The sequence below is a fragment of the Carcharhinus amblyrhynchos genome, chromosome 25, assembly GCF_965287045.1.
Source record: "Carcharhinus amblyrhynchos chromosome 25, sCarAmb.v2.hapA, whole genome shotgun sequence".
NCBI classification, from domain to species: Eukaryota; Metazoa; Chordata; class Chondrichthyes; order Carcharhiniformes; family Carcharhinidae; genus Carcharhinus; species Carcharhinus amblyrhynchos.
In genome coordinates, this window is record NC_137348.1 from 3825502 (window position 1) to 3843796 (window position 18295).

The following is an 18295-nucleotide window of genomic DNA, read 5'->3' on the forward strand; positions in this document are numbered from 1 at the left end:
GAACTTCAAGGGGAGTGGCGGAGGTTGGGAGGTCCTTTCTAGCAAGAATGTGTATTATTTACTATGCAAATATTACATTTGCTGAATTAGGAGCAATGTTTCCTTCAAGTCAGAAGGTGGTGATTCAATCAGCCACTTCAAGATGTTAGTGCACATTTGGCATTGTACAAATGAATACTAAAGATCCCACAGCTCCATTCAAAGATGATCAAGGTGCTCTCCAAATAACCTGGTTCACATTCTTAACTCAACCACCAAGGTCATTCATCTCATGTCATTTGTGGAGCCTTACTATAGCAAAATGGCTGTTATAGTCATCAATACAACAGAAAAAGCATTAATTCAGACTATATGGGCATCTTCCAGGTGCTCCGGTTTCCTGCCACAATCCTAAAGACGTGCTGGTTAGGTGCACTAACCACACTAAATTCTCCCTCAGTGTACCCAAACAGGCGTTGGAAAGTGATGACTATGGGATTTTCACAGTAATTTCATTGCAGTGTTAATGTAAGACCACTTGTGATTAATAAATAATAATAAATGAGGCACTTTGATGTTTGAGAGACAAGATGCTTATGAATGCAAGTTATCTAACAATGATTTCACAATTTTAACAACAAAATTCTGTCATGTATCATTCAATGTGACAGCACCTAGATCAGTTATGTCATGATGCTTCACAGGTGTATTATAATTTCAAATGGAAGGATTGGTAATATTTCATTGTTAATAACAAGCTGATGGACCTGTTAAATTTGCTAGAAAAAGCTACGATTTCAAATTTTCACAGGTATATTTCACTTTGCTTCTTTTGGTTGTTTATGTTAAATATAAACTTTGCAGCACTATTTGGATTATGTCAATGCCAGGTCTCTGAAATGGCTATTCATTTAGATCCACTCCCTTGCATTTTTTCTTCAATTATTTAGCCATCCCCTTTTAAAAAATTCTGGTTGTTTCTACCTGCCCTATTGAGAGCGTAAGAGGAAATACCAAGTAGAATTCACACAAATTTGAATATTATACTTTAGAACTGAGGAAATGGGTGCAGACTATCAGATAGCTGTTTTTACTCAGAAGCCTCAAGAATGGGCACTACCATGAATTACAAATTGATGTCGCCTCATCTGTACTGTCAACTAGGTATCACTGGATAAAAGCAAAAGCAAATTATTGCAGATGCAGGAATCTGAAACCAAGAAGAGAAAATGCTGGAAAATCTCAGCAGGTCTGGCAGCATCTGTAAGGGGAGAAAAGAGATGATGTTTCGAGTCCAGATGCCCCTCCATCAAAACTTTGACAAAGGGTCATCTAGACTTGAAACATCAGCTCTTTTCTCCCCTTACAGATGCTGCCAGACCTGCTGAGATTTTCCAGCATTTTCTCTTCAGGTATCAATGGATCTCTTTCCTGTTTTGGAAATAGAGGTAAACATAGTTGCTTTATTCACCAACAATGGAACTTTAGGTAAGAATGATGGTGCAGCCTGCTGCTATTGCCATTGTTTAAGAAGTTATCCTTAAAACTTAGCAAATCAGAACAGGACATGATCAGACACCCAATACAAAATAATTCTAAGAATGCGGCTCTCTCTAAGCTGGGAAAAAAAAGTTTAAAAATCTCTACCAAAAATGTTAAATCACTATGCAAATATGGAAGCAATTGTAAGTAATCAGGAATATTAGAACATATTATGAAGCATAAGTTGACCAGCTATCAGCTCACAGCTTTGATATAATAAATTCATTTTAACAATTAAAGCAGTGAATTTTAGGGGCCAAAGGAGATTTAATGAAATAGATGGCACCCATCACTGTTAAAGATGATGCAATGTGGCTGTAGATAGGTATGAATATACAAATTTCACTTCAGAAAATCAGAAGTATTGTAGAAAGGTTTCAGGTGTATTGAGAGTCCTCCAATATTTCTCTGGCTGTGGGAAAGTCGGACATCTTAAAATAGATTTGTGTGTCCTGCTGTCCGAACAACTATATCACTCTGGGATTTAAGATAACACTAATTTGACTATTTGATGGATATCTATAACTGACATTATCTGTAGCATTGTGTTTTAAAGTCTTTTTGTGGGTTTCTCATTAGAACTGAGACTGCGTTTTCTATCTTTTGTCATTAATTTTGCAGTATACTTATCCACACACAATGTATTACATATTCAATGATTCTTTAATAAATTTATAAGTTTAATGTCTCTTGTAATTTTTGTTAGCCATTTTAAGAATCCACCTCATTATTTTTTGGAAGTGGGATAATACGGGAGATATCCCCAGATCATTATAAGAACATAAGAAATAGGAGCAGAAGTAGGCCATCTAGCCCTTCAAGCCTGCCCCGCCATTCAATAAGATCATGGCTGATGTGAAGTGGATCAGTTCCACTTTCCTGCTTTCTCCCCATAACCCTTAATTCCCTATCAAAAACCTACCTACCCGTGACTTAAATAGATTTAGCGAGGTAGCCTCCACCACTTCAACAGGCAGAGAATTCCAGAGATTCACCACCCTTTGAGTGAAGGAGTTCCTCCTCAACTCTGATCTAAACTGCAGCCACCACCCCCCCCCCCCACTTATCTTGAGACTGTGCCCTCTAGTCCTGCTATCCTTTCTAAGCAGGAAGAATCTCTATCTCTACCCTATCCATCCCTTTCATTATCTTATATGTCTCTATAAGATCCCCCCCCTCATCCTTCTAAACTCCAACAAGTACAGACCCAGTCTATTTAGTCTCTCTTCATAGTCCAACCCCCTCATCTCCAGTATCAACCTAGTCAACCTCCTCTGCACTCCCTCCAAGGCCAATATATCCTTGCGCAAGTGCAGCGACCAAAACTGCACACAGTACTCCAGCTGCGGCCTCACCAGTACCCTGTACAGTTGCAGCAAGACCTCTCTACTTTTATATTCTATCCCCCTTGCTATGAAGGCCAGCATTCCATTCACCTTCTTGATCACCTGCTGCACCTGCAGACTGGGTTTTTGCGACTCATGCACAAGGACCCCCAGATCCCTCTGCACTGTAGCATGCTGCAGCTTTTCGTCTTTTTATAATGTCTGGGTAATTATAACGTGGCCAATAAATTATCTAGCAAGCTATTCTGATAGTCATTTTCCTTGGGAGAGAAGTGGTTCACTTTCTTAGACCCTAAATAAGCATCTGTGTGAAGTGGCTGTTTTGAACTCAAATGAGGGTGATTGTTGAGGGATCTGGGGCTAAAATTTATCATTTTTATTTCAACAACATGGCGCATCCAAAAATTCTGAGTCTTTTAATGGTGATATGAAGTTTTTTGCATTCTAGTTGTTGACATTTCTCCAGTAGAAACAATTAAAGCCCATTTACTTCAATATTCTCCCTCTGAACATCTGCCCTATCCCAAATCAATTCACCTTTCGACTTGCATTGTTCTAATCAAATAAGCCCCAGTTCCTTTAATCTGACTAACCGTTAATAACTAAGATTCTAATTAATGGTATCACTTTTGTGAATCTTTTCTGTACTACAACTGAACCAAATTACTTCTATATGTTTTACCATTACATCTGCTTTTGGGCTCTGTTCATATAAAATTGAGAATCCCATATTTAGAATTTAAACTATGCTGCCCAACAAGGCAGATTATAATTTGCGTCATTAATATACCCTGTCAAGTTCAATGCTGAAGGCCTGATCCCATGTTTGATTCTTCACAGAACGCCAGTGTGTTTGTCCTATGATTCGATTGTCCAGTTTCAGAACAGCACACGCTTCAGCTGAAAAATAGAATTGGACAATTAACTTAAGCTCAAGATAACATTCACTGCCTCTAAATCTTGCCCCTTCCTATTATAAATACCTGGGGGGAAAAAAAAACATGAAAAGTGATGACCTGCTTTAACAATGCTGAGCACCTCACTTCAGGCAAAGGAATGGCTGGCAGAGGTGTGGAAGAGCAGGTTATCTGGCTGCACTTGGGTAGCAGTTTCAGATCCAAGCTAACATCATAATAGGGATTGTACCCTAAAATTATAACAAAAAGTGGTAGTGTGTACAATGCATATCAATAATTAAATACTCACTACTTGGGTCCTCTGGTTTTAAGTAACGGCGTGCTGTATTTCGCCTGTGAATATTTATCCCTGTCCATGTCTTAACAGATGATAGTGGGGTTCCTGGACTGGGTGACGCATTTGCCATCCATGAGCGACCTGGGACATTCTCGAGAAGGTGCTGGCAACCTAGTAACTTTATTTCCAATGTACCTGGGAAATTAAGAAATTTGGGAATATTTGTATTATGTTTGGAGGCGATACAATTGTCTTTGTCGATTAAGGATAAATGTCAAGAAAATCCTTCAAAATACTATGCTTTCTGCCACCAGAGAGATTGGGAACTATAGACATCACTGAATTCAACTTTTCCCCTCAAGAAACTGAATTCAACTTTTCCCCATCAAGAAACTGAATTCAACTTTTCCCCATCAAGAAACTGAATTCAACTTTTCCCCATCAAGAAACTGAATTCAACTTTTCCCCATCAAGAAACTGAATTCAACTTTTCCCCATCAAGAAACTGAATTCAACTTTTCCCCATCAAGAAACTGAATTCAACTTTTCCCCATCAAGAAACTGAATTCAACTTTTCCCCATCAAGAAACTGAATTCAACTTTTCCCCTCAAGAAACTGAATTCAACTTTTCCCCTCAAGAAACTGAAAACTAAAATGACTAATCACTTATTGAGCCCTGGCCTAGTCTTCAATTCCTCGCCATTCCAAATAAATTATTTTCCGAGCAATCTACAAAGCGAGGGTCAATAGAAAGTCAGTTATCTGAGCAAGCCAGAGAAAAAAGCAACTCACATGAAACTTTTGCGTCTAGATAAATACTTAAATCACTTTTATTACCAGATTGAAGAACTATTCTAGTTTCCTTCCATACAATTCCCACCCAGCACCATCCTTCCCCTGGCAGGGTAAATAACCATAAGATCATAAAACACAGGAACAGAATTAGGCCATTTGGCTCATTGAATGGTGGAGCAGAGGCAATCATAGCTGATATTTTTCTCATCCTCATTCTCCTGCCTTTTCTCCGTCACCCTGATCCCCTTATCAATCAAGAACCTATCTTAAAGGCACTCAATGATTTGATTTATTATTGTCACATATATTAATATAGTGAAAAATATTGTTTCTTGCATGCTATACTGACAAAGCATACCATTCATAGAGAAGGAAAGGAGAGAGTGCAAAATGTAGTGTTACAGTCATAGGTAGGATGTAGAGAAAAAAAAAAATCAACTTAATGCATTGGTATAGGGCATTGGTGAGGCCGCAGCTGGAGTACTGTGTGCAGTTTTGGGCGCCGCACCTGCGCAAAGATATTTTGGCCTTGGAGGGAGTGCAGAGGAGGTTTACTAGGCTGATACCGGAGTTGAGGGGGGTTGAGCTATGAGGAGAGGCTGAATAAACTAGGCTTGTACTCATTGGAGTTTAGAAGAATGAGGGGAGATCTCGTTGAGACGTATAAGATGATGAATGGGATGGATAGGATAGAGGTGGAGAGACTCTTCCCGCTCAAAAAAGACAGTAGGACTAGGGGGCACAGCCTCAAGATAAAGGGGAGGCGGTTTAGAACGGAGTTGAGGAGGAACTTCTTCACTCAAAGGGTGGTGAATCTCTGGAATTCTCTGCCCGTTGAAGTGGTGGAGGCTGCCTCGCTAAATATTTTTAAGACGCGGGTTGATGGGTTTTTGATTAAGGGTTATGGGGAGAAGGTGGGAAGGTGGAACTGAGCCACGACAGATCAGCCATGATCTTATTGAATGGCGGGGCAGGCTCGAAGGGCTAGATGGCCTACTCCTGCTCCTATTTCTTATGTTCTTATGTAATGCAAAGTAGGTCCATTCAAAAGTCTGACAGCAGCAGGGAAGAAGCTGTTCTTGAGTCGGTTAGTACACAACCTCAGACATTTGTATCTTTTTCCCAATGGAAGAAGGTGGAAGAGAGAACATCAGGGGTGCTTAGGGTCTTCAATTATTCTGGCTGCTTTGCTGAGGCAGCGTGAAGTGTAGACAGAGTCAATGGATGGGAGGCTGGTTTGCGTGATGGATTGGGCTACATTCACAACCTTTTGTAGTTCCTTGCGGTCTTGGGCAGAGCAGGAGCTATATCAAGCTGAGATACAACCAGAAATGATACTTTCTATGGTGCATCTGTAAAAATTGGGGGGGGGGGGGGGGGGGGGGAGAGAGAGAGAGAGAGAGAAGAGAGAGAGAGAGAGAGAGAGACAGAGAGAGAGAGAGAGACACAGAGAGAGAGAGAGAGAGAGAGAGACACACACAGAGAGAGTCATAGCTGACATGCCAAATTTCCTCAGTCCTCTGAGAAATTAGAGGCTTTGGTGGGCTTTCTTAACTATGTCAGCATGAGGGGACCAGGACAGGTTGTTGGTGATCTGGACACCTCAAAACTTAAGTTCTTGACCCTTTATACTTTGCTGCAGAAGACTGCGGAGGCCAGGTCATTCAAGGACAAAGTATTCCACAGAATCACCACTCTCTGGCTGAAGAAATTCCTCCTCATCTATTTTAAAGGATTGTCCCTTTAGACTGAGTGCCCTCTGGTTATAGTTTTTCCTACGAGTGTAAACATCCTCTCCACATTCACTCTGTCCAGGCCTCTCAGTATCCTGCAAGTTTCAATAAGAATCCCCCCCCTATCTTTCTAAACTCCAGGTACAGACTCAGTCCTCAACTGTTCTTCATACAACAAGCTCTTCATTCCAGGGATCATTCTTGCGAACATCCTCTGGACCCTTTCAGGCCAGCACATCCTTCCTTAGATACAGGGCCCAAAATCTGCTCACAATACTCCAAATGGGATCTGACCACAGCCTTATACAGCCTCAGAAGTACATCCCTGCTCTTGTATTCTAACATTCTCAATGCAAAATGCTAAAATTGCATTTGCCTTCTTAACTGCTGGAAGAATCTTAAACAAGGACTCCCAAGTCCCTTTGTGCTTCTGATTTCCCAAGCATTTTATCATTTAGCAAATACTCTTATGCCTCCATTCCTCCTTCCAAGCGCATAACCTCACTACCACTTCTTTACCCACTCTCCTAATCTATCTAAGTCCTTCTGCAGCCCTCCTGCTTCCTCAATATTACTGTGCCTCAACATATCTTTGTATCATCTACAAACTTACCAGTTTCTTCTTCCAAATCGTAAATGCATATTGTAAAAAGTTGTGGTCCCAGGACAGACCCCTGAGGCACACCACTAGTCACCTGCTGCCATCCTGAAAAAGACCCCTTTATCCCCACTGTCTTCTGCCAGTCAGCCAATCCTCTATCCTTGCCAGGATCTTACCCTTAACACCATGGGCTTTCAACTTATTTAACAGTCTCCTATGCAGCAACTTGTCAAAGGCCTTTTGGAAATCTAAATCATATCCACTGGTTCTCCTTTATCCAACTTCCTTGTTACCTCCTCAAAGAACTCTAACAGATGTCAGACATGACTGGCCCTTGACAAAGCCATGCTGATTCAACCGTATTTTATCATGCACCTCCAAATACTACGTGATCGAATCTTTAATAATGCACTTGAAAATCTTGCCAATGATCTAAGTCAGGCTAACCGACCTATAATTTCCATCTGCTGCCTCCCTCCCTTATTAAATGGCAGTGTTACAATAGTTACTTAATCCTCTGGTACCCTCCCCACCTCCAGTGATTCCTGAAAGACCACCAGATGAATCTCTGGTGGGGGAGGGCAGGGGGATCTGCTGCCACTCTGTGGGCAGTTGGTCTGGATAGTGAAGGGGGGGTGGGGGGCAGTGGATGGATGGGGGGGGGGGGGGGGCAGTGATGTGTGTCCCCCCACTTTATCCTCCCCCCCACTTCCACACACACCACTGCCCCCCTTATTCACCCCCCACTACCCAGACCAAACCAATCACCACCCCTGCCCCCCTCCCCCACTGATCGCCAGAGTGACAGTGGACTCCCCCTACCCCTCCCAGAGATCCATTCCCCTCCTCGCTCCTGCTTTTCACTGCCGGGCCGAGTGATCCGTCATGGGTGCGCTTTTTCAAATTTTTTCTAACTGCGCACGTGCAGTTCAGAGCTCTGACCATACTGGCAGCACTAAGACCCATCCACAGCATGAATTGGACTGGAGACGGCTGAGAGCGTATGGGGGTGCCTGAAAGTGGATTTCTGACTCAGATCTGCACTATACCCAGCCTTGGCACTTAGAATCAAAATAGTAAAAATCAGGCCTGGGGGTAGCAGTGGAAGGGTGCGTTTCTCCATGGAGGGCTGTGACAAGTGGTGTTCCTCAGGAATCAGTGCTGGGACCTTCGCTGTTTATAATAAATATAAAATCTTTGAGGAAACGTAACTGGATTGATTAGTAAGTTTGCGGTACATAAAGATTGGTGGATTTGCAGATAGTGATCAGGACCAGAGGATACTGCAGGATATAGGTCAGTTGGAGACTTGGGCAGAGAGATGGCAGATGGAGTTTAATCCAGACAAATATGTGAGGTAATGTATTTTGGAAGGTCTAATACAGATAGGAAATATACAGTAAATGGCAGAACCCTTAGGAGTATTGATAGGCAAAGGGATCTGGGGTGTACAGGTACACAGGTTACAAAGTGGCAATGCAGTTGGAGGTGGTAGTCAAGGCGGCATACAGTATGCTTGCCTTCATCGGCCGGGGCATTGAGTTTAAAAATTGGCAAGTCATGTTGAGGCTTTATAGAACTTTAATGAGGCCGCACTTGGAATACAGAAATCATAGAAAAACTACAACACAAACAGGCCCTTCAGCCCACAAGTTGCGCTGATCATATCTCTACCTACTAAGCTTACTTATAACCCTCAATCCTATTAAGTCCCATGAACTCATCCAGAAGTCTCTTAAAAGACCCTATCGAATTTGCTTCCACCATCACCAACAGCAGCCAATTCCACTCACCCACCACCCTCAGTGAAAAACTTACCCAACATCTCCTCTGTACCTACTTCGCAGCACCTTAAACTTGTGTCCTCTTGTGGCAGTCATTTCAGCCCTGGGAAAAAGCCTCAGAATCCATCTGATCAATACCTCTCAACATCTTATACACATCTATCAGGTCACCTCTCATCCTTCATCTCTCCAAGGAGAAAGACCGAGCTCTCTCAAACTATCCTCATAAGGCATGCCACCCAGTCTGGGCAACATCCTTGTAAATCTCCTTTGCACCCTTTCAATGGCTTCCACATCCTTCCTGCAATGAGGCAGCCAGAACTGAGCACACTACTCATAAGAACATAAGAAATAGGAGCAGGAGTAGGCCAACTAGCCCTTCGAGCCTGCCCCGCCATTCAATAAGATCATGGCTGATCTGTCGTGGCTCAGTTCCACATTCCCACCCTCTCCCCATAACCCTTAATCCCATCTCTCATCAAAAACCCACTCCAAGGTGGGTCTGACCAGGGTCTTATAAAGCTGCAGCATTATCTCCCAACTCCTAAACTCAATTCCTCGATGAAGGCCACTACACCATACGCCTTCTTAACCACCTCCTCTACCTGCAAAGCCGACTTGAGTCCTACAAACCCAAACGCTAAAATCCTTCTGATCTTCCACACTGCTAAGAGTCTTACCCTTAATATTATATTCCTTCATCCCATTTGACCTGCCAAAACATATCACTACACATTTATCCAGGTTGAAGTCCATCTGCCACTTTTCCACCCAGTCTTGCATTCTATGTCACACTGCAACTTCTGACATCCCTCCAAACTACGCACAACACCTCTGACCTTCGTGTCATTGGCAAACTTACCAACCCATCCCTCCACTTCCTCATCCAGGTCATTTATAAAAATCACAAACAGCAAGGGTCCCCAGAACAGATCCCTGGGGCACTCCACTAGTGACTGATCGCCATGCAGAAAAAGACCCATCTACAACCACTCTCTGCCTTCTGCGGGCAAGCCAGTTCTGGATCCACAAAGCAACGTCCCCTTGGATCCCATACTCCCTCGCTCCCTCATTTTCTCAATAAGTCTTCATGGGGGACCTTATCGAATGCCTTGCTGAGGTCCACATAAACCACATCAACTGCTCTTCCTTTAATGTAGTCACATTTTCAGAAAACTCAATCAGGCTTTAAGGCACGATCTGCCTTTGACAAAGCCATGCTGACTACTTTTGATTGTCCTATACTTCTCTAAAAATGTTCATAAATCCTGTCTCAGGCTCTTTTCCATCAACTTACCAACTACTGAGGTTAGACTCACTAGTCGATAATTTCTTGGGCTCTCTATTCCCTTTCTTGAATACAGGAACCACATCCGCAATCCTCCAATTCTTCAGAACCTCTCCCATCTCCATCAATGACGCAAAGATCATCGCCCGAGGCTCTGCAGTCTCTTCCCTCGTCTCCCACAGTAACCTGGGATACATCCCACCTGGTCCCAGTGACTTATCTATCTTGATGCTATTTAAAGGCTCCAACACATCCTCTTAATGTCCACATACTCAAGCTTTTCAGTCTGCCTCAAGCCTGCACTACAACCAAGATCTTCTTCCACCATGAATACCGAAGTAAAGTATGCATCGAGCACCTCTGCTATTTCTACCGGTTCTATATAAACTTTCCCACCGTCACATTTTATAGGCCCTATTCCTTCACATCTCATCTTTTTACTCTTCACATATTTGTAGAATGCCTTACGGTTTTCCTTAATCTTACCTGCCAAGGCCTTCTCATGACCCCTTCTGGCTCTCCTAATTTCCTTCTTAAGTTCCTTCCTACAAGCCGTATAGTCCTCTAGATCCCTAATATTACCTAGTTCCCTGAACCTTTTGTATGCTTTTCTTTTCGACTAGATTCATTACAACTTTTATGCATCATGGTTCCTGTAACCTACCAAAACTTCCCTGTCTCATCGGAACGTTGTCGTGCAGAACTCCAGACAAATATTCCTTGAAAATCTGCCACCTTGCTTCGGTACATTTCCGAGAATACCACCTTCCAATTTACGCCTCTAATTTCCTGCCTGATGGCTTCATATTTCCCCTTACTCCAGATAAACACTTTCCTAGCTTGCCTGATCCTATTTCTCGCCAATGCTAGTGTAAAGGAGTTAGTTATGATCACTATCCCCAAAATGCTCTCCCATTGAGATCTGACACCTGTCCAGGTTTATTACCCAATACCAGATCAAGTTCAGCCTCTCCTCTTTTAGGCTTATCCACATACTGTGTCAGGAAACCCTCCTGAACACACCTAACAAACTCCTCCCCATCCAAATCCCTTACCCTAGGGATATTCCAACTGATATTTGGGAAATTAAAGTTTCACATCGTGACAACTATTATTACATCTCTCCAGGATCTGTTTCCCTATCTGCTCCTCAACAACCCTGTTACTATTGGGTGACCTATAGAAAACACCCAGTAAAGTTATTGACCTCTTCCTGTTCTGAACTTCCACCCACAGAGGCTCTAAACAATCCCTCCACGGCGTCCACCTTCTCTACAACCGTGACACCATCTCTGATCAACAGTGCCACTCCTCCACCTCTTTTGCCTCCCTCCCTGTTCCTCTTGAAACATCTGAAACCTGGAAGTATCCAGTCCTGTCCCTGAGACATCCAAGTCTCTAATGGCCACCACACCACATTTCCAAGCAGCAATCCACGCTCTAAGCTCATCCACTTTGTTCACATCACTCCTAGTATTAAAATAAACATCTCAAATCTTCAGTCTGAGCGCTCTCCTTCTCCATCACCTGTCTATCCTCCCTCTCACACTGTCGACAATCCCTCTCTATTTGTGAGCTAACCTCCTTGCTCCCAGTCACTTCATTTCGATTCCCTCCCCCCAACCATTCTAGTTTAAAGTCTCCCCAGTAGCCTTAACCAACATTCCCGCTAGGATATTGGTCCCCCTGGGATTCAAGTGCCACCCGTCCTTTTTGTACAGGTCACATCTGCCCCTAAAGAGGTCCCAATGATCCAGGAGCCTGAATCTCTGCCCTCTGCTCCAATCCCTCAGCCTATATAGTGTTCAATTCTGGTCACCACACTTTCAGAAGGATGAGAAGGTTTTGGAGAGGGTACGGTAAAGATTTACCAGGATGTTGCCTGGTAAGGAAGGCATTAGCTATGAGGAGAGGTTGGAGAAACTTGGTTTGTTCTCACTGGAGCAACGCAAGTTGACGGGAGACCTGATTGAAGTCTACAAGATTGAGGGCGTGGACAGAGTGGATAGTCAGAAGCCTTTTCCCAGGGTGGAAGAGTCAATTACTAGGGGGCATAGGTTAAGGTGCAAGGGGCAAGTTTAAAAGGAGATATATGAGGCAGATTTTTTTTTTTAAAACTCAAAGTAGTGGGTGCCTGGAACTCATCACCAGGGGAGGTAGTGGAAGTGGATATGGTAGTGACTTTTAAGGGGCGTTTTGACAAGTACATGAACGAGATGGGAATAGCAGGATATGGTCCCCTGAAGCGTAGGGGGCTTTAAGTCAGGCAGCATGGTCAGTGCAGGCTTGGAGAGCCAAAAGGCCTGTTCCTGTGCTGTAACTTTCTATTTTCTTTGTTCTTTATCTGATTCCAGCTTCTCCTTCTCAAACTGCAGGGTAAATGCTATCATTTTGTGGTCACTGCTCCTTAAGAGTTCCTTCACCTTAAGTTCCCCAATCAAGTCTGCCTCACTACACATCATCAAATCCAGAATTGCCTGTTTTCTAGTAGGCTCCGTCACAGAAAACCATTTCTTAGACATTCTACAAATTATTTTTCTTGGGATCCACTACTACCCTGATTTTCCCAGTCCACCAGCATATTAAAGTCCCCATGATTCTTGTAATATTGCCTTTTCTATCTCCTGATTTATTTTCTGCTGCACATCCTGACTACTGTACATAACTCCCATCAGGGTCTTTTTACCTTTGCGATTCCTCAACTCTACCCACAGAGATTCTATGCCTTCTGATCTTATATCACTTTCTGCTATTAATTTAACTTCATTCCTCTAACAATGCAACCCCATCCCCTTTGCCTATCTACCTGTCCTTTCAATAGGACACATCCTTGGATATTTAGTTCTGAGCTCTGATACCCTTGCAGCCACATCTGTGATGCCCACAACATTGTACTGGCTAATTTCAATGTGTGCAACAAGCATGATGGGGCTTTAAACTAAATAGTGGGGGGGATGGTTCAGTTATGGAGAATTAGAAAATCAAAGTTAAGAGAGGGTAGTGTCGGTTAACGAAGAGGACTTTCAACTAGTTAAAGAAGCCAAGAGCTCAGAAGAGTTTAGTAAAGTTTCAAGACCATGTAATAGAACAGGGAGTATCAAAGGTGGCAGGAGTCTGTCTTTTCAATAGGACACATCCTTGGATATTTAGATCCAAGCTCTGATACCCTTGCAGCTACATGTGATGCCCACAACATCTTGTTCCTGTATACTGCATGCATTTAGGTACAACACCTTCAGTCCTGCATTGACTACCTCCCTTCTCATACTTGTCACCTTTTTTGCTCTGCTTGAGGTTAGATTCATGCCACCTTTGATACTCCCTGTTCTATTAGGTGGTCTTGAAACTTTACTAAACTGAGTCCTTGGCTTCTTTAACCAGTTGAAAGTCTTCAACCTACACTACCCTCTCCTTTAACTTTGATTTTCTAATTCTCCATAACTGAACCATCCCCTGTTTAAAGTCCCATCATGCCCAAGTCACAAATATCTGCAAGCCAAGTTGGCAAAAAACTGTAAGCTTCTTGGCAATAGTTCGACATTTAATTTGGTTTCCTGGGCTACAAACTAATTCCTTTGGCAACAACAAAACAAAGACAAGCCACATATCATCTGAAGATATGTCAGCAACAGACACTGCAATATTAACAACATAATTTTCACAGTCTTCTCCATGAAATGCAGTGCCAATCTCAGCTATGCTATACAAGATCAGGTACATTCCCACCAGAGGTTGATATACTTAAGATATACATCACCACCTTCAGCTGCTTCATTATGGACTCTGTCTATCATAAATCAGAAGTGGCTATGTTCAGTTATGATTGATTATTCACCAAGTATCATATGCAACTCAAAAGATTAAGTGGTTCATATCCACATGCAGCAAGGCCTGGACAACATTGGGCTACTACGTGCCAGGCAATAAGCCACCTCCAACAAGAGGAAATTTAACCATCTCTCATTGATGTTCAATAGCATCAACATTGCTGAATTCCCCCATCATCCTGTTCCTATTGACCAGAAACTGAACTGGGCCAGCCATATAAATATTGTGGCTACAAGCAGCAGGGGCTGAGAATTCTACAGCAAGCAACTCACCTTCCAACTCAGTCTGTTCAATCACAAAGCAGGAGTCTTATCAAATACTTCACACTTGCCTGGATGAATACAGCAGTAAAATCACTCAAGTAGCTCAAAGCTATCCAGGACAAAGCAGGTCACTTGATCAAGATCCTGTCTACCATTTAATGATTCACTTCCTCCACCACTGATGAACAATATCAGATTGTAGAAACATAGAAAGAGAACAGTACAGGCCCTTCAGCCCTCAATGTTGTGCCGAGCTATGTCCAATCCCAAGATCAAACTATCCCCTCCCTGTCATTCTGGAGTGTTCCATGTGTCTATCCAATAACTGCTTGAAAGTTCCTAAAGTGCCTGACTCCACTATCACAGCAGGCAGTCTATTCCACACCCCAACCACTCTGAGTAAAGAATCTAGCTCAGACATCCCTCCTATATCTCTCACCTTGCACCTTTAGTTATGCCCCCTAGTAACAGCTACATCCACCCAAGGAAATAGTCTCTGCACATCTACTCTATCAATCCCTCTCATCATCTTATAAACCTCTATTAAGTTACCGCACATCCTCCTCCGCTCCAAAGATAAAAGCCCCAGCTCCCTCAAGCTTTCCTCATAAGACCTACCCTCCAAACCAGGCAGCATCCTGGTAAATCTCCTCTGCACTCTCTCCAGTGCTTCCACATCCCTCTTAGTGAGGTGACCAGAACTGAACACAATATTCCAAATGGAGTCTCACCAACATCTGGTATAGTTGCAGCATAACCCCACAGCTCAAACTGAAACACCTGTTAATAAACGCTTACATACTATAAGCCTTCTTCACAGCTGTATCCACTTGAGTGGCAACCTTCAGAGATCTGTGGATATGAACCCCAAGATCTTTGTTCCTCCACATTCCTTAGAACCCTGCTGTTGACCCTGTAATCAGCATTCAAGTTTGTCCTCCCAAAGTGAATCACCTCACTTACCAGGGTCAAGCTCCACCTGCCACTTTTCAGCCCATACCTGCATCCTATCAATCTGTTTGCAGCCTGCAAGAGCCCTCCACCTCATCCACTACTCCAATCTTAGTGTCATCAGCAAATTTACTAACCCACCCTTCAGCCCCTTCTTCCAAGTCATTGATTAAAAATCACAAACAGCAGATGACCCAGCACTGACCCCTTGGTACACCACTGGTAACTGGCCTCCAGTCTGAAAATTTTCCGTCCACCACCACTGTCTATGATACAGTAAGAAATCTGACAACACCAGGTTTAAGTCCAACCAATTTATTTGATAGCTTGCAAGTTTACTTTTGGGGTTTGCCCCTTTGTCAGATGAATGGAGAGTTCTGGCCTCAGACAGAGCATATAACAGCACAGACAGTTTACAGATTACTCACTGTCTGTGCTGTCATACGCTCTGTCTGAGGCCAGAACTCTCCATTCATCTGACAAAGGGGCAAACCCCGAAAGCTTGCAAGTTTACTATCAAATAATTTGGTTGGACTTAAAACCTGGTGTCGTCAGATTTCTTACCTTGTTTATCCCAGTCCAACGCCAGCATCTCCACATCATGACTTCTATGATACAGCCAGTTACTTATCCAAATGGCCAAATTTCCTTCTATCCCACACCTCCTTAACTTCATGAGCCTACCATGGGGAACCTTAACGCTTTACAGTCACCTAGAAGAACATGGACAACATGCATTAATGTTGCAAATGCTACAACAATTGAATGCATGCTCAAGTTGTGACTAAGGACTGCTAATGTTGATTGGGAAAGGTTAGCGTGCAGATTGAAAAACCTGTTTTCACCTGTGTTTAGAGATGAGGGATGGTAGTCTGCATTTTGTTACACTGGATTTTGTGAATAAACCTATGTTGAAGAAAGGCTGACTCCAGCTTCATCCTTTAGCAGATGTTGGCTCAACTAAACAGTATCAGGTACATGGGATTTTTGCCATCTGCAAGAACAACCTGACTTAAAACCACATCACCATTCCTTCACTGTCGCTGGGTCAAAAACCGAGGAAGCACGTTCTAACAGCCTGTGTCTATCTACACACATGGGCTGGAGTACTTCAAGGCTATGGCTCACTACCATCTTCTCAAGCATTGAATGGTGCGCTGCTCAGCAAATCTCTCACCTCATGAATGAATTTTAAAAGTAGCTCAGTTTTTTGTGTCACCTAGCATCTGGTCAACAAACTGCAAGATTAATAATATTACTCTATGAACGTACCAGCTAGTACCTTTCCTAACAACCAAAATTAAAAATGGTAAAAAGAAACAGGAGCTTCTTTTACCTGTTAGTGCTGCTGATTTGATAAAGGCCACAGAGAGGTACGATGCACCAATATGGGTTAGTGCCACTGAGGGTGAATTCACCATTTTCAGCTCTTCTTTGATCGCGTCATGCTTGGGATGACCGTCAGGGAGCTCATGTAGCCGACATTCGAGTGACATGCGAAGCAGATCCATTTTCTGGGCTGACTCCTGCAATTGCAACTGTGCCTGGTGTCAAATGCAAACCAAGTTTTTTTTTAAAAAAAGGATCTTGTTGCATTGTCAAAAGCACTATAGTCGAGTATAATTCTGATCATTTGAGCATAGACAGTAGAAGTCAATAAGCTTTCCCACAAGTGCAGATGATATCCCAAGGCATATGATGGGGGAGAAATAGAGGGAAACAAAAGTATGGTCTGAAGTAACAACAGGTTGAAGGGAATTATTTACAGCAAGTCCTAGACAGCTGAAAGCTTGCCATTAGTTAAGAAGTGGAAGGGCCAAGGGGTGGAACAGTAGGCCAGAGCTAGAGATTCAAAGGGTTCAACATGTGGCTTGTAAAGACAAGGCGGAGCAAGGCTAAGGAATGATTTACAAATGAAGGCAAGGATTTTGAAATTGATGCACTGGGGAGTATAAAATTTATACAGTCAAGGATTAAATTGTGGAGATTGATGTAGCACAAGCCATTACTGGACACATTTGAACAAGTTGGAATTTGTGGGCTTAAGATGATTCAAAAGGCAACAAAAGCAGGGATAAGGGTACAAGCAGCACAGAGCTGTCTTTCCCTTAATATTAAATTGATGGTCCATCTATTTATGCAGGAAGGCATTAAAGATCCCATGACACATCAAAAGAGCAGGAAAGATCTCCCAGGATCCTTCAATCAACAAAGAAAAAACAAAATCAGTTATCTACCTCCCTTTTGCCAGAGTTGGCTGTGCAATGACTGACCGCTGCATTTTAGAACATAAGAAATAGGAGCAGGAGTAGGCCAACTAGCCCTTCGAGCCTGCCCCGTCATTCAATAAGATCATGGCTTGCCTGTACAAAGTTTGTTTACTTGTGTCCCAAGTAGGCTTACATTAACACTAATGAAGTTAGTGAAAATCCCCTTGTCGCCACACTCCTGCGCCTGTTCAGATACACTGAAAGAGAAATTAGCATGGCCAATGCATCTAATCAACACATCTTTCGGACTATGGAAGGAAACCAGAGTACCTGGAGGAAACCCAGGCAGACACAGGGAGAACATGCAAACTCTGCATGAACAGTAACCCAAGCCAGGAACTGAACCCAGGTCCCTGGCACTGTGAGGCAGCAGTGCTAATTACTGTGCTGCCCAGTACTCTTCCGCAAGTTGAATTAATGGCATTTAGATATCCTGAGAAATAAGCTGTATAAATACAAATGCTTATGATAATGAAGCATGTATCAAAAGTTGGCGAAAAAGATTCCCTACACAAATACTCATGATCTAGACCAATAGAACAATACAGATGTTAAATTGTTAACTCAACAATAGAGATGAAGTTGACCACTTTATATAGAAAATAAAACATACTAACCTTCAAAATTCAAATTATAAATCAATTCAATTTTTAAAAATTTCATTCATTGGACATGGGTGTTGCTGGCTGGCCAGCATTTACTGCTAATCTCTAATTACCA

The 18295-nt window shown here is 42.8% G+C and overlaps 1 protein-coding gene across 1 annotated transcript in view; it reads right to left on the bottom strand.

The window, feature by feature from the left end:
- Window positions 1-18295, bottom strand: part of LOC145358433 (serine/threonine-protein kinase N2-like) — a 67793-nt gene that overhangs the window by 38429 nt on the left and 11069 nt on the right. Inside the window, exons 6-8 of the mRNA XM_080212511.1 lie at window positions 16642-16849; window positions 4074-4256; window positions 3658-3767 (exon numbers count right to left, since the gene is read on the bottom strand). Of these exons, the coding sequence (XP_080068637.1) occupies window positions 3658-3767; window positions 4074-4256; window positions 16642-16849 (501 nt within the window). The remainder of the gene's footprint in view (window positions 1-3657; window positions 3768-4073; window positions 4257-16641; window positions 16850-18295) is intronic.